Source organism: Microtus ochrogaster, chromosome 7 (assembly GCF_000317375.1).
Source record: "Microtus ochrogaster isolate Prairie Vole_2 chromosome 7, MicOch1.0, whole genome shotgun sequence".
Classification (NCBI taxonomy): Eukaryota; Metazoa; Chordata; class Mammalia; order Rodentia; family Cricetidae; genus Microtus; species Microtus ochrogaster.
The window spans coordinates 24,863,107-24,877,322 of record NC_022014.1 but is presented as its reverse complement, the minus strand read 5'-3'; the positions used below and the strand labels follow the sequence as shown (position 1 = coordinate 24,877,322).

The following is a 14,216-nucleotide window of genomic DNA, read 5'->3' as shown; positions in this document are numbered from 1 at the left end:
TGACTTATATTTTATTCAAAAACTTTCACAGTTTTAGTTCTTACGTGTTAGGCCTTTGTCCATTCTGAATTAGGGGTGTATATGCTCTGAGGTAGGGGTTCTAATTCATTCCTTTGTGTGTAGACAAACTGTTGGATATAACTAAAAAATATTTTGTTACTTTTCTGATGTTGAGCTTCATTTTGACTTTAAATGTTTTCCTTCTTCCTGCTTTCCTCCACTTTGCTCTTGTCCCTGTGTATTGTATGGTTTATTGAATCTTGTGAAGGTGTTTGAGGCAGTGTATTCTCCTTTGCTGTGCTAATAATATTCCATAAGCTCTGATGTGTGAATATTATTATGAATATTTTTTAGGCAGTCAGTAATTTACATAATTAAAGTTACTTTATTTTGTAACTGACACATAATATCACATATTTATGGGTAGTTTATGATAATCCAACACATGTAGAACAGTGACCATTAGAGGAAGGAAGAGTCCTGGGATGGATTTGGGAAGGTAGTACCCACTGAATCTCTGAGAATAGTCTAGATATCACAGGTCTTTACTAAGTATATTTCTTACTGGAGAATCATGATTTCTAGAAGAATGGGAAGAATGAGCTCTTGTCTTCAGAATATTAAGTTTGTGACACTGTTGGATCAGAACAGCTGCCAACAGATCAAAGAGTGGTTTGAGTGGGTTTGGCAGGCTGAATCCAAATAGTCAAAGATTTCAGTGTAGATAGTTATGTCTGGGGTTAAATATTATTACTGTTAGTTTTCTGGCACTAAGCCAGAATGCAGAATTGACCTTCAGGGCCTATAGAACACATAAGGGTGGGTGAGCAAATCTTCTTAGATCCTTATAACATTGCTAAATAAAATTATAATACAATCAAAGATATGGTAGCCAGATGAAATGTAGAAAAGCAGCCAAGAAGATTGTTTCAATGATCATCATTTGCATCTTGCAGAACTTTCTGGAAGAGCATCTTGGGCAGGCTGCATTAAGTGGCCTATGAATAAACCAGATGGCTACTATGCAAACTCTGTGATTCTTCTCTAGAGCTCAGAGAAGGGTGTGTGCAGCAATCTTCTAGAGTGAAACATCTCAGAAAGCAAGCTCAGGACTTCCCTCATTGACCTCTGTGCTCATGGCAAGAAGGAACCAGACTGGCACCTTTGAGTTCCTCCTCTGGGGACTCTCAGAGCAGCCAGAGCAACAGCACATCCTCTTCCTGCTCTTCCTGTGGATGTACCTGGTCACCGTGACTGGCAATCTGCTCATTGTCCTGGCCATTGTTACTGATGTTCGACTCCACACCCCCATGTACTTCTTCCTCGCCAGCCTGTCCTGTGCTGACATCCTTTTCACCTCCACCACGGTACCCAAGGCCCTGGTGAACATCCACTCCCAGAACAGGACCATCTCCTATGCAGGATGCCTAGTCCAGCTCTACTTCTTCTTAACTTTTGGAGACATGGACATCTTCCTCCTGGCCACAATGGCCTATGATCGATTTGTGGCCATTTGTCACCCTCTCCACTACACGATGATAATGAGCTTCAGGCGTTGCTCACTCTTGGTGACAGCCTGCTGGACCCTTACAAATCTTGTTGCCATGACACACACTTTCCTCATGTTCCGTCTCTCCTTCTGCTTCAAGAAGGTCATTCCAGACTTCTTCTGTGACCTGGGACCCCTGATGAAGATTGCTTGCTCTGACACCAGAATTAATGAGCTTGTGCTTCTCTTTTTGGGGGGTGCAGTCATATTAATCCCCTTTTTGCTCATCCTTGTGTCTTATATCCGCATTGTGTCAGCTATACTCAGAGTTCCTTCTGCCCAGGGGAGGCACAAGGCCTTTTCTACCTGTGGGTCCCACCTTGCTGTGGTGGCCCTGTTCTTTGGAACAGTGATAAGGGCTTATCTGTGCCCCTCATCCTCATCCTCCAACTCTGTGGTAGAGGACACTTTAGCTGCTGTCATGTACACAGTGGTGACTCCACTGCTGAATCCCTTCATTTACAGCCTGCGGAACAAGGACATGAAGGGGGCACTTGTCAGAATTGTCAGGGGCAAAGTCTCCTTCTCCTGGGACCAGGGACTTTTACAGAGAAGCTGAAAGTGTCCTCAATTCACTCTGCTGAGATCTTCCAGTAATTTCTGCCTCAAGTGTCTCCTTCTAAATCCTACATATGTTCTATCACAGCCCTGCTCACTCACTCCTCACCTCAAATTTCTTAGATTTGAGGAAAATAAAGGATTTCATTATGCTTTGGCTTGTTATGAATTTTTTAGTTCTTCATTTATTTAATAATTGCTTTCACTAGAATGACGATTGCTGTGGGATAATGTTCTTGTACACCGTAAGATTTGTCACTCATTAGTTTAATAAAATGTTGATTGGCCAGTAGCCAGGCAGGAAGTATAGGCGGGACAACCAGGCAGGAAGTAGAGGTGGGGCAATGAAAACAGGAGAATTCTGGGAAGAGGAAAGCTCATTTCCGCAGTTGTGACCCAGCCACAGAGCAAGTAAGATGTGATTGCTTCACTGAAAAAGGTACCAAGCCACGTGGTTAACAGACAAGAATAATGGGCTAATATAAGTTGTAAGAGTTAATTAGGAAGCCTGAGCTAATGGGCCAATCAGTTTTATAATTAATGTAGACCTCTGTATAATTCTTTGAGACTTACTAACAGCAGGATCTGGGCAGGACAAAAACCACAGACAACAGAATAGCACCCAACATGGGGCACCAGATGAACTCCTACAACTCATAAACGTTTTCACTAATGTAACAGGATACAAGATTAACACAAAAGAACAGGTAGCCCTCCTTTACACAGATGATTAATGGGCTGAGAAAGAAATCAGAGTAACATCACCCTTCACAATAGCCACAAATAGCATAAAATATCTCAGAGTAACTCTAACCAAACAAGTAGAAGACCTATATGACAAGAACTTTCAATCCTTGAAAAAAAAAATTGGAGAAGACACCAGAAAGTGGAAAGATCTCCCATGCTCTTGGGTAGGTAGAATTAACATAGTAAAAATGGCAATCTTACCAAATTATAGATTCAATGCAATGCCCATCAAAATCCTAGCAAAATTCTTCACAGAACTCAAAAGAACAATACTCAACTTCATATGGAAAAGCAAAAAACCCAGGATAGCCAAAACAGTCCTTTACTTATGGGGGCATCACAATTCCTGTCTTCAAACTCTACTACAGAGCTACAATACTAAAAACAGCCTGGTGTTGGCATAAAAACAGACAGGAGGACCAATGGAACCAAATAGAGACCTGGATATTAATCCACACACCTACAAACACCTGATTTTTGACAAAGAATCAAAAAATAAAATGGTAAAAAAAAGCATATTTAGCAAATGGTTAACTGGATATCATCATGTAGAAGAATGATAGACCTATATCTATCACCTTGCACAAAACTCAAGTCCTCATGGATCAAAGACCTCAACATAAACTAGCCATACTGAACTTCATAGAAGAGAAAGTGGGAAGTGCACTTGAACACACTGGCACAGGAGACTACTTCCTAAATATAACCCCAGTAGACACTGAGAAAAATAATTAATAAATGGAACCTCCTGAAACTGGAAAGCTTCTGTAAAGCAAAGGATACAGTCAACAAGACAAAACAGCAGCCTACAGAATGGGAAAAGATCCTCACCATCCCCACGTCAGAGAGAGGATTGATCTCCAAAATATATGAAGAATTCAAGAAAATGGTTAACAAAAGAAGAAAAAATCCAATAAAAAAAATGGAGTACAGAACTAAACAGAGAACTCTCAACAGAGGAATCTAAAATGGCTGAAAGACACTTAAGGAAATGCTCAACATCCTTAGTCATCAGAGAAATGCAAATCAAAACAACTCTGAGATTCCATCTTACACCTGTAAGAATCACCAAGATCAAAATCACTGATGAAAATTTATGCTGGAGAGGTTGTGGGGTAAAGGGACCATCCCTGCATTGCTGGTGGGAGTGCAAGCTGATACAGACCCTTTGGATATCAGTATGGTGATTTATCAGAAAATTAGGAAACAACTTCCTCAAGACCCAGCAATACCACTTTGGGTATGTACCCAAAGGATGCTCAATCATACCACAAGAGCATGTGCCCAGCTATGTTCATAGCAGCATTGTTTGTCATAGCCAGAACCTGGAAACAACCTAAATGTCCCTCAGCTGAAGAACGGATAAGGAAAACGTGGTACATTTACACAATGAGTTCCAGGGACAGGGTTGTTGCAGTACTACACACCAAAAAAAATAATGACATCTTGAAATTTACAGGCAAATGGATGGCTCTAGAAAACATCATATTGAGTGAGGTAACCCAGACCCATGAGGACAAATATCATATGTACTCACTCATAAGTAGCTTTTAGACATAAAGCAAAGAAAACCAGCCTACAAATCACAATCCCAGAGAACCTAGACAACAATGAGGACTCTAAGAGAGACATACATGGATCTAATCTACATGGAAAGTAGAAAAAGACAAGATCTCCTGAGTAAATTGGGAGCATGGGGACCTTGGGGAGGGTTGAAGGGGGGGAGAAGAAGGGAGGGGAGCAGAGAAAATGCATAGCTCAATAAAATCAACTTGAAAATAGGGGGAAAAAGAAAGAGAAAGCACCAGCATGATCTACGCAAGTCCTGGAAGACTTTCTGAACACACTGAAACTTGGGCTAGACTCCTGTAGATTCCATGATTTAAGGGAGGTAGAGGATGAGTTCCAGGGACAGGGTTGCAGAGGCTCATTTATGTTTGTGAGACCATTTGGTCTGCAGTCTACATGCAAACGAACTCTACAGACAGCCTCCAGACAAAGTCTATATTGGGAAGAACCCACCTTACAGATATGTCTAGAAAAGCAACAAGATGACTCCTGCCACACTGATGAACATGCAACTTACATAATGCCACTGGGATTCAACTGAGCTGCCTACAGCATATCCCAGAGTCACCTGAGCCCACTAGGAGCCCTCTCCTGAATCTCCTCTGAGCAGTGACAGTTCCCCCTTGGAACTAACTCCCTGTGATGAAAATCCCTCCTTACCCTCAGTGGTGAAGAGTTCAACACAGAAATTTTGCAGGATATCTGATGCAGAGGAAGTAGGAGTGGGCAGTGAACTAACCCCCGCATTCTCTTAAACACAGAGAGAATATGCTTCTTAAGAATGAAGAGGTCAGGGGAAAGGGGACCAGAAAAGGAGCCAGGTTCTCTGAATCACTGTCCTGGTTCTTCCCTTAAGTGGATTCTCCCTTCCAGTAACATTGATAAACCCTGTATGACGCCAAGTTTGAGGTGATAACAGACATCCCTTGTCTTTTCTGTAAGAATTGAGGATGAACCTGTAACCATACTCATCTAGGCTGCACATCAAACCACGGAGGTTTCATGAAAGAGGTTGAGGAGCTGCACACGCTCTACTATCCAATGGGGGGGGGGTGTCTGTATGACTGGGGTATAAATGAAGAAAAAGCAAGCTGATATCTCCTTTGTCGAGGCGGTGTCATGCTCTGGGAAGTCAGAAGTTGGCCCTTCTATAAAAAGTAGGAGGATTAGGGAAAATATATAAAAGGAAACATCCCAGCCCTTAACACAGCCACGGTGTCTCATACTTTCTGACATTTAAGTTTTCTCACGCAGTTGGAGTGAAGCCGGATGATGTCAGTCCCACTGAACGATAGGGCCACTGAGGGGTAGATAATGTGACTATGTCTTTATTGGTCTTCCTGGAAGCAACAGATACAGTTGGGAACTAGAAGAGGCCTTCCCAAGATGTCTCCTTTCTCAGATGTCATCCCAGGGCCTTTGAGCAGAGAGGAGTCCATTTTCAGACTGAACTGGAACCTGGAAGCAAGATGTCCGGGGAGGGAGGCAGTTGTAGAGGGGAAGTCCCTTCAGCCTCAGCTCCCTAATGAGTCCACAAGAATGTCGGTCTTTCTCCGGGGAGCTCATTAGAGAAGGCCACTGGGAAGAAGGTTCGGGATCTGAACACGATTCTGGAAGTGGTGGGTTGTCCTGGAAGTGGTGGTGTGGATCGAAAGGAAGGTATAATGTTGATATATCAGAGATAGAAGATTTGGGTTTCTCATTCTATATGGTCCAGCAATAACCAGTTCTAACAGCTCCAAAGTCATTAGTGTAGAAAAAAAGGCAACGGGTTGATGGAAGTTGTTGGAAATGAGGGTTGGGGATGTGCCAGCTAGTCAAGGAATGCCAGGAGCCAGTACACCTGGGGACATGGAATAGTTTCTCCCCTAGGGGCCTCAAGGAAGAACCATCCCTGTAAGGCCTTTACATTAGTTTATTGGACTTGTTTCAGACTTTTGGCCTCCAGAGTGATGAAATAATAGATTTCTGTGGTTTTAAGGCATTTGGTTTATAGAAATGTATTTCATTAGCACTAAGGAGTTGACTCAATATCTAGGCATCTTGTCCGAACTTGAGAATTCCTCCAGTTCCTGGACAAAATGTGAGCACAGTTATGACCAAGGAGTGGGGCTAGATGTGATGGTACAGAGAATTTATCTGATATGGGGGAACTTTCCCCACTACAGAACTGAATGTCCTTACAAAGATGCTTGGAGTTGGTCCTACTGAACCACTGAGATGTGCGTGGAAGCTCAGCCAGAACAATGGCAAACACATTAGAGGAACACTCAGGAAGGGGCCAGAAGACCCTGGGAGCAGAGACCTTACATGGGACCAGAGGAATCATTACTTAAGTTTCCTGGTAGTCTCCAGAGGACATTCCTGGAGTGAGGAAATAGGCTGAAGGCTAATGGAAACAGAATCTTCCAGAAGCTCAGCATCGGTAGCCTTGTGGCTGTAATTTGCTTTTCTCTGAAGACCAACGGTGTTGTATATATATCCTGTATTTTTACATCTTCCTTTGTAAAGTACCTGTTGGCCCTTTTGTCTATATGAACCCCATCTTAGGACTTCTGTTTGAACTGTAAGAGATACAAAGTTTCCCTCTGACATCACTGAGTTTTGGAATTCCTAAAGGATTTGTTTGATTTCCTAGTACATGTTGATTATCAGGCAAACATATCTGACAAAAATCTGTCTTTGTCCACAGCTCTGATCTTATACAGCATTTTTTTCTTTTGCTGTTTATCACACATGTTTTATAGGTTACCAAACTTACATTTAATTATGATGGAACACTTGTAACAAATTGAGATAAAAGTTAGAGTGTACACAAAAGTAAGCACTAAATATATCAAATACTTGGTTTGAAGAAAAACCAGGAAGGCCTAAAAGATGTCACAGAGAGATACAACATTGATACAATGTTTAATGGAAAGTCCTTTTATTATGGTCTTCACACAAACAAAGATAATTCATTTAATGAAAATATAAAACTCAATTTGGTCAGATGAGGCTCTAAAAAGTAAAGGCAGATGAGGACTGGGGGATTATGTGTGTGGGGTACATGGCAAAGGTGCCATCTTGGAACATGAACAGTGTCTTCCAATTAATACAAAGGTTATACAATGTATATGGGTATTACAGAATGCTAACCCATGAATATGTACAATTTTCACTTACCAGATAAGCTTTATTTAACTAATAATGAAGAAAGTAAATTTTAAAAATATATACAAACTAACCAAAAGGGCAACCACCCCACTCCCCAAAAATTTGATGTCAAGTCCAAAGGGAATCCCAATTACCTAAAAGTCAGTAGATAACTCCAAAATGACAGTCATGATTCTTCTTAAGTTGTACTATACAAAAAGCGGTATTCCTCAAGAGCCTGTGGAATGGGTTTCCGCTTGCCAGACAAGGCCTTTTCCCTTACATATCAAAGCCCATGCAAGTCTCCAAACACCTTTGGTTCCTATTCACGTGTACCTGTTATGCATTAGGTCCACACTAGTAGCATCCCGGCTCTTCGCAACTCCTCCTCCACCACAAACTCCCAGGCTGCTCCAGTCCACAGCTTCCCTTCCCTCGGCTACGTGTCCTATTCTAACCCACCTGGTTTTGCCATGTCACACTACTCCAGACCTGTCCATGTTCAGTCTGCTTCTTTTCTCTCTGCTCTGGACTCTTCCAGATGCCTCTGGATGTTCTCTCTCAAACCTACAATAAAACCCTCCCGCTAACTTGGAGGGGTCAGTTGATTGTTTCTTTACTGTGTGCTCACCTACACCAGAACAATTTGCTGACAGAACAGAATATGCAAATAACAAATATATCAATATCTATCTATCCGTCCATCAATCCAACCATTTATAGATAACTAATGACATTTATAAAGGAATTCAAATTAAAGAACACTGCAATGTTGTATTTAATTGTTGAAGACAAAAGATATATTTATAATACCCAGTGACCTCAAAGATGCGCAGTAACAGGCATTCTCACACAGTGCCAATCAATACGTAAAATGCTGCACAATTTTTGGCAAAAGAAGGACAGAATACTTACCAAAATTCAAATTTGTCTTTGTATTTCCTTTAGCACATACACACACACTTATATATTACTTGTAGAAATTTAACCAATAGAGGTAATTGCATATGCATGGAAACACAGATAAATATTAATCTCAGAATTATTAACACTTAGAAAAGCAAAAAGTATAAACGAGTTGGTGAAGTAGATCATTGTTAATATATAAAGTAAAATATTTTATAGCTATTAAAATGGATAAGACATGCTTGTATATTGATTTCTATAATTATATAATGTAAAAGATGAAATTTAGTTGTAAAGCAATGTGTTGTTTTGAATGTGTGTGAGTGGATGTGTGGAGCGTTGTTGTGGTCCTGGTGTAGAAAGGCAATGGTGACATCCTGCACCGTTTGAGCTTTTACAACACGATGTGCTTCATGTCTCATGGCAAATTTAAATTGTGAAGAGATTTCTAGTTTGGAACGAAAATAAGCAGGACATTACTTTCAAAGGAAAAAGAAGCTTCCAAATCGTTCAAGAAACCCTGTGATGTCTCTGGGTAAACAGAGAAGTGGGATTACTGCCTAAAGTGTTTCTTTCTGTTACTGGTGTCAGTTGTTCTGCTTCACCCAGGGACGGAGCCATATCAAGTCACTAGGCAAGTCACCCTTGAAGCTTGGAGTGAATAGCTATATTCTGGGAAGACCTGAGACTCCAGGAACTTGAAGGCAAACAAGCTGTTTCACTGTGGTCTTAAATGTTGATGGTGAGAAGCTATGGTGGAAGAAGTGACCACTCCCTGCACTAATAGAATGAGAATCTTTCTAGACACTTAGACTAACAGAACCAGACAACATTAGCAGTGAGAGAGCCATGAAGATTGCTTTGTCCCTCCTGCCAAATGCAAGTCAAGAGATGTTAAGGAGTTTGCTCGAGGTCAACGACATCATGGACAGCAGAGGATATGAGCTGAGAACTCTCCATGTTTTCCCAGACCCCTGGAGGAAGCTCACTGTTTGTATCCTGAAGTTTGTCTGATAACTCAAAATAGATCAAGTAAGATGCATCTTTCCTTCTGTCTTTTGACAGCCTTAGCAGGGATGAATCAAAAGGCAGGAATGTGGACCAGGTGTTAGTCACGATCTGTTGGATTCATGACCAACATCTCCTCATCCCTGCTGTATTTCCTCCTCTGGCAGACATTCTTCCTGACTTTATAGGAGCCTCTCTGTCTAGAGGAGTAGCAGCTGAGTCCCCGGGCATCTAGCACATTCATCAAAACTTGAGATGTTGCTTTCTTAGGACAGGGACTGGACAACAATAACACCTTCAGGGCTGTAAGGAACTGGTTGCTGCTGGACCACACAGAATGGGAAGTCCAAATCATCTATCTCTGGTATACAAATGTTATCCCTCTCAAATCTTTTAATAGCTCCTTTCTATCTTATCATCCTTTGAATTCTTCCCCATCTCCTATTCTCTCCCTGGAGCCCATGCCACTCTCTCTAATGCTTCTGTTCTTTCTTCTCAAGCCCTTTACTTGAGCTTCTATCCTGATTTCTCCTTATTTCCTCATCAATTAATTATATTTTCCCACAAAAGCTCTACCTCCAATCTTGTTTTATGTCCCCCTTCCACACCCTTCCTTTCCATCTCTATCTTAGCCATCCCCCAATCTATCTAGCCACATCAACTATCATGGAGTAGTGAAGCCATAGATTCAGGTCAAAAGAAAGTGTTGGAGAAATAAATTAGAGAAGTATCAACTAGACAGTAACACTGTCAGAAACAAGTAATTAATCTAAAAAACACGTAGGAGGAAGATGCACTAAGCAATGACTAGATTGATGACTGGTAAACAGAAAACAGGATGTGAGAACACTCTAGGTTAGAACTCTCTCTCACTGACAGGGTGAGGCATCACAGTGCAGTCTACATTCATACATAGATTTACGGTTTGCAGGTTTATGGCAAGGAGTGAAAATTTAGAGAGGAGTTTAACATTGAGTAATAGGGCGTTGGAATGTTTAAATATTTAGATTAGGAATTCTTATCTTTTAGAGGTTTAGAAAATACAAGTATGGTAATTGAGGGAAGCTCATTTTGCACCATAACTTTTCTTACATGTAAGTGGAGTTTTAATATTTATACTCAGGTCTGTGAGCTGCACCCAGATACGGAGTTCTCTAGAATGGCTAGGGTATGTGAAACTCCAGAGAAAGCTGCCTCGCCATTTCCTCTGAACCTCAGAAGAGTTTTATAAGAGGAAGGAGCTTTTCCCTCCTGGGTTAGATGGCATAGACAGACCACCTAGTCTAGAACTTGAGGAATAAATAATACTCCACAGAAGGATGCTTTCTGAGACACTTTGGGAACTCCAGCTAAAGGGAAGATACAGTGACTAAACGTAGAAATCATCAAAGGGCAGACAGGGGAGAACCATGTACACACCATAGTCTACCTGGGTACAACTTCTTTGGGGACAATAACTATTATCCCTTAACTTAAGCTCTGAGATGAAAAGAGTTCTGAAAATTTTGTTGAAGTTTCTGACACTACAGAACACCCTCTATCCCCAGCTTTACTTTTAAAAGTAATAGATGGAAGGAGCCTTAAGACCTCCTTAAGCTGCTGCTCTCCTCCCTGTGAATACCCTCCAGAGTGCAGCCTGCACATCAGGGTTCCTGAGGCTGTAGATGAGTGGGTTTACCATGGGGCTGATGACCGTGTTGAAAATCCCAATAGCTTTATCCTTATCTGAAAGTTTGATGGACCCAAGTCTCATGTAGTTAAAGATGCCTGTGCCATAGAATATGGCAACCACAGTAAGGTGAGAGCTGCATGTGGAGAAGGCTTTCTTCCTGCCTTCAGCAGAGCGGATTCGCAGAACTGCGGCTGCCACGTGGATGTAGGACATGAAAATGAGTGCCATGGGGGTTCCTGCCATTATGAAACCCACTGCAAAGAGCAGCAGCTCATTGAGCTGGGTGCTGGAGCAGGAGAGCTGGAAGAGCTGGGGCAGGTCACAGTAGAAATGATTGATCACGTTGGGGCCACAGAAGTTGAGTGTGGATATGGCCACAGTGTGTGTTAGTGCATTGCTGAAGGCACAAGCCCAGGACGTGGCCACCAAGATCCTCTGGACTGTGTGGTTCATGCGGGTGCTGTAGGTGAGGGGCCGGCAGATGGCCAGGAACCGGTCATAAGCCATGGCTGTCAACAGGAAGCAGTCAACGCCAACCAGAAGATGAAAGAAGAAGAGCTGTGTGAGGCAGTCCCCATATGGAATTGTACGCTTGTGGGCCAAGAGCCGAAACAACATGCAGGGAATGGTGACGCTGATGCACCCCACATCCATCACTGAAAGATTCCCCAGGAAGAAATACATGGGAGTGTGGAGCTTGGGTTCCACTAAGACAGCTGCCAGGATGCTAAGGTTGCCCCCAACCGTGGTCATGTAAGCCAAGAGGAAGAGTAGGAAGACAAGTGGCCATAGCTCTGGTGTCTCCACCAAACCCAGCAGGATGAATTCAGTAACCGTTGTTCCATTGGCTCTCGGCTTTGGCTGCATGAGTTCCTCTAAAGAAACAACCAAGTAGGAAAGCAATCAGATCTCTTAACGAATTGAGGAAATGTAAATCACGGCTGCTGGAAAGCTCACCAATTAGAAGCTTAAAAGAGGAGCTTATATCATTACCTCCCTTCCCATTCCTCCCTCCAAATGAAGTAATTATATAATAATCTCAAAAAAATATAAGAAATAATTTTTAAAATGTAACCTGTTGTTTTTGAGGTATAGCCTTTAAAGGAACATGTGTGTCAACGTGTTTGTAACATGTATCAGACCAATTGCCTAATGTACACACAAATCACAGGCCAAATCCAGACTTCATTCTAAAGAGAAAACAGCCCAGTTTTGGTCCTGTAGAAGAGTGAGCTTTGCTAGAGGACAGCATCTGATTTTTCTGGGAGAATGAGGGCAGAGAAAGATGGCACCGTTATATTTAATTTTACAATACTTGTAGCATTCGCAACACTAGTCCTGAGAAACAAGCAACAAAAAAAACAAACAAACTTTGTATGTTGGAAAGAAACTCTAACAGCAAAAATAAAAGAGCTGTCAAGACAACAGGAGTTAAAATTTTTGAAGTCCCTATTTACTTTTATGATACCAATGTATGCAGACAGGAAACTACATTCACTACTGTGTTTTCCTTAAGAAGCAAAATTCTCATGGTATAATGTTATGAGAGTATAGCAGAATGTGTGTGTGTGTGTGTGTGTGTGTGTGTGTGTGTGTGTGTGTGTGTGTGTGGAGAGAGAGAGAGAGAGAGAGAGAGAGAGAGACTAAAGGAAATTTCAACCTACCAGTGACTTTAGCTAAGGTGGCATTTATTCCCTTGCTTGTTTCAGCTTTCCCCATTGTCTACAATTGACAGAGTTTTAAATGCTATTTAATGCCACACCTGGTGATGTGAACCTACTAAACACCCCATCACAATGACCTAAGGGAACAAACGATAAACAGAGCTCTCTTTCTCTGCAGCAACCAATGCCTTTGCTGTGGACAGTTTTCTTGTGGCATTCTCTGATAGCACTCCCAGATGCGCTACTGGGAAGCTTGTTGCTCTAGGCTAAATTCTATTCTTTTTTTTTTAAAAGCTTTGTAGCATATATGTATTTATTATTATTCAAAGAAGGGTATATATATGTATATATATCCTCAAATATCATAACATTATAAATTTTTGAAATGTGATATCATAATTTATAAAGTCCAAGGACTTTACATGCAGCACTTTATAATTCTTTCAGCATCACTGTAGAATGAGTACTGTTTTATTCCTTGCTTTACATCAAGAAAAAACATGAGCATGTATAAAGCAAGAGACACCGGCAGGGCAGGTTGAACCCACCACAGCCCCTGCTCTTAGCCTCTGACACTCCCATTAATCCCAGGATCTCAAGGGCTCAGGGCCTTGCCTGTCTTAGATTTCTCCTGAAGCTGTCTGTACCACTCTTGTGATTCAAAATTCCACTCATAATCCCTGTGGCTGGACTCGTGCACTCCGAGATCTTGCCTTAGAGACAAGTAATTGAAGTTCAAGTGAACACCTTAGTGAGTCATAGCCACAGCAATCTTTCATCTTGATTTCCTGCATTATCATCATTCCTTCTGACAGTTTCCCTGTATAGAATGCCCTTGAAGTGCCCTATGGCCACATCTCCGTGACTTCGTGGAAATGATGCTATTTCCTGACTACAAAGTGGCATTTGTGTCTTCAAATTCCTAATTCACTGCGATTATGTTCTATATGTTGCTTACCTTATAGAAATCATTTGACTATTTACCTAATCAGCCCAGTTTAACTCAAGGGTAGAATCTATATCTTATTTCTCTCTATAATGCATGGATCCACTATATCTATGCACCACTTCACAAATAAGTGGATGGCTGCACTGGTTGACAAAAAAAAAGGAGCATCAGTGGCTAGCAAGAATTATCAAAAGATATTTTTAAGAATTATCACAAATATGAATGTGGACAAGCTAGACTTTGAGGAATTTTGAAAGGAGGATGGACAGAGTTGAGTGAGAAGCACAGGTTTTCCTGCAGGTGGGACAATGAGCAGAAATATCTTTTAATATAAACTTAAGAAATCATTTTCATAGTCAGAACAGTTATTCCGTAAAAAGGAAAACCCAGTCATCCCATGGCACAGAACACTAGCTGCTGCCTTGACCTCAGCCAAGAAGAGACCAAGCATGCTTTCAG

General features: G+C 41.6%; 2 protein-coding genes across 3 annotated transcripts; one reads left to right on the top strand and one right to left on the bottom strand.

The window, feature by feature from the left end:
- The first annotated feature begins 1,136 nt into the window (after window positions 1–1,136).
- On the top strand, window positions 1,137–10,773 carry LOC101998115 (olfactory receptor 1P1-like). 2 transcript variants are annotated; one of them, XM_013347135.1, is made up of 2 exons: window positions 1,137–2,045; window positions 10,768–10,773. In XM_013347135.1, exons 1-2 carry the CDS (start codon window positions 1,137–1,139, stop codon window positions 10,771–10,773), a joined length of 915 nt encoding a protein of 304 aa, XP_013202589.1. The 2 variants fall into 2 exon arrangements, with proteins under 2 accessions (XP_013202589.1, XP_005349630.1); XM_005349573.2 differs by lacking the exon at window positions 10,768–10,773 and having other exon boundaries at window positions 1,137–2,108.
- Window positions 10,774–11,063: 290 nt separating this feature from the next.
- On the bottom strand, window positions 11,064–12,023 carry LOC101997826 (olfactory receptor 3A1). Its single transcript, XM_005349572.2, has one exon. The coding sequence runs from the start codon at window positions 12,009–12,011 to the stop codon at window positions 11,064–11,066; it is 948 nt and encodes a 315-aa protein (XP_005349629.1). The 5' UTR covers window positions 12,012–12,023.
- Between the last annotated feature and the right edge of the window lie 2,193 nt (window positions 12,024–14,216).

Coding starts and splice junctions, on each gene's coding strand:
- LOC101998115 (XM_005349573.2), top strand. CDS start 1,137: ATGGCAAGAAGGAACCAGACTGGCACCTTTGAGTTCCTCCTCTGGGGA.
- LOC101997826 (XM_005349572.2), bottom strand. CDS start 12,011: ATGCAGCCAAAGCCGAGAGCCAATGGAACAACGGTTACTGAATTCATC.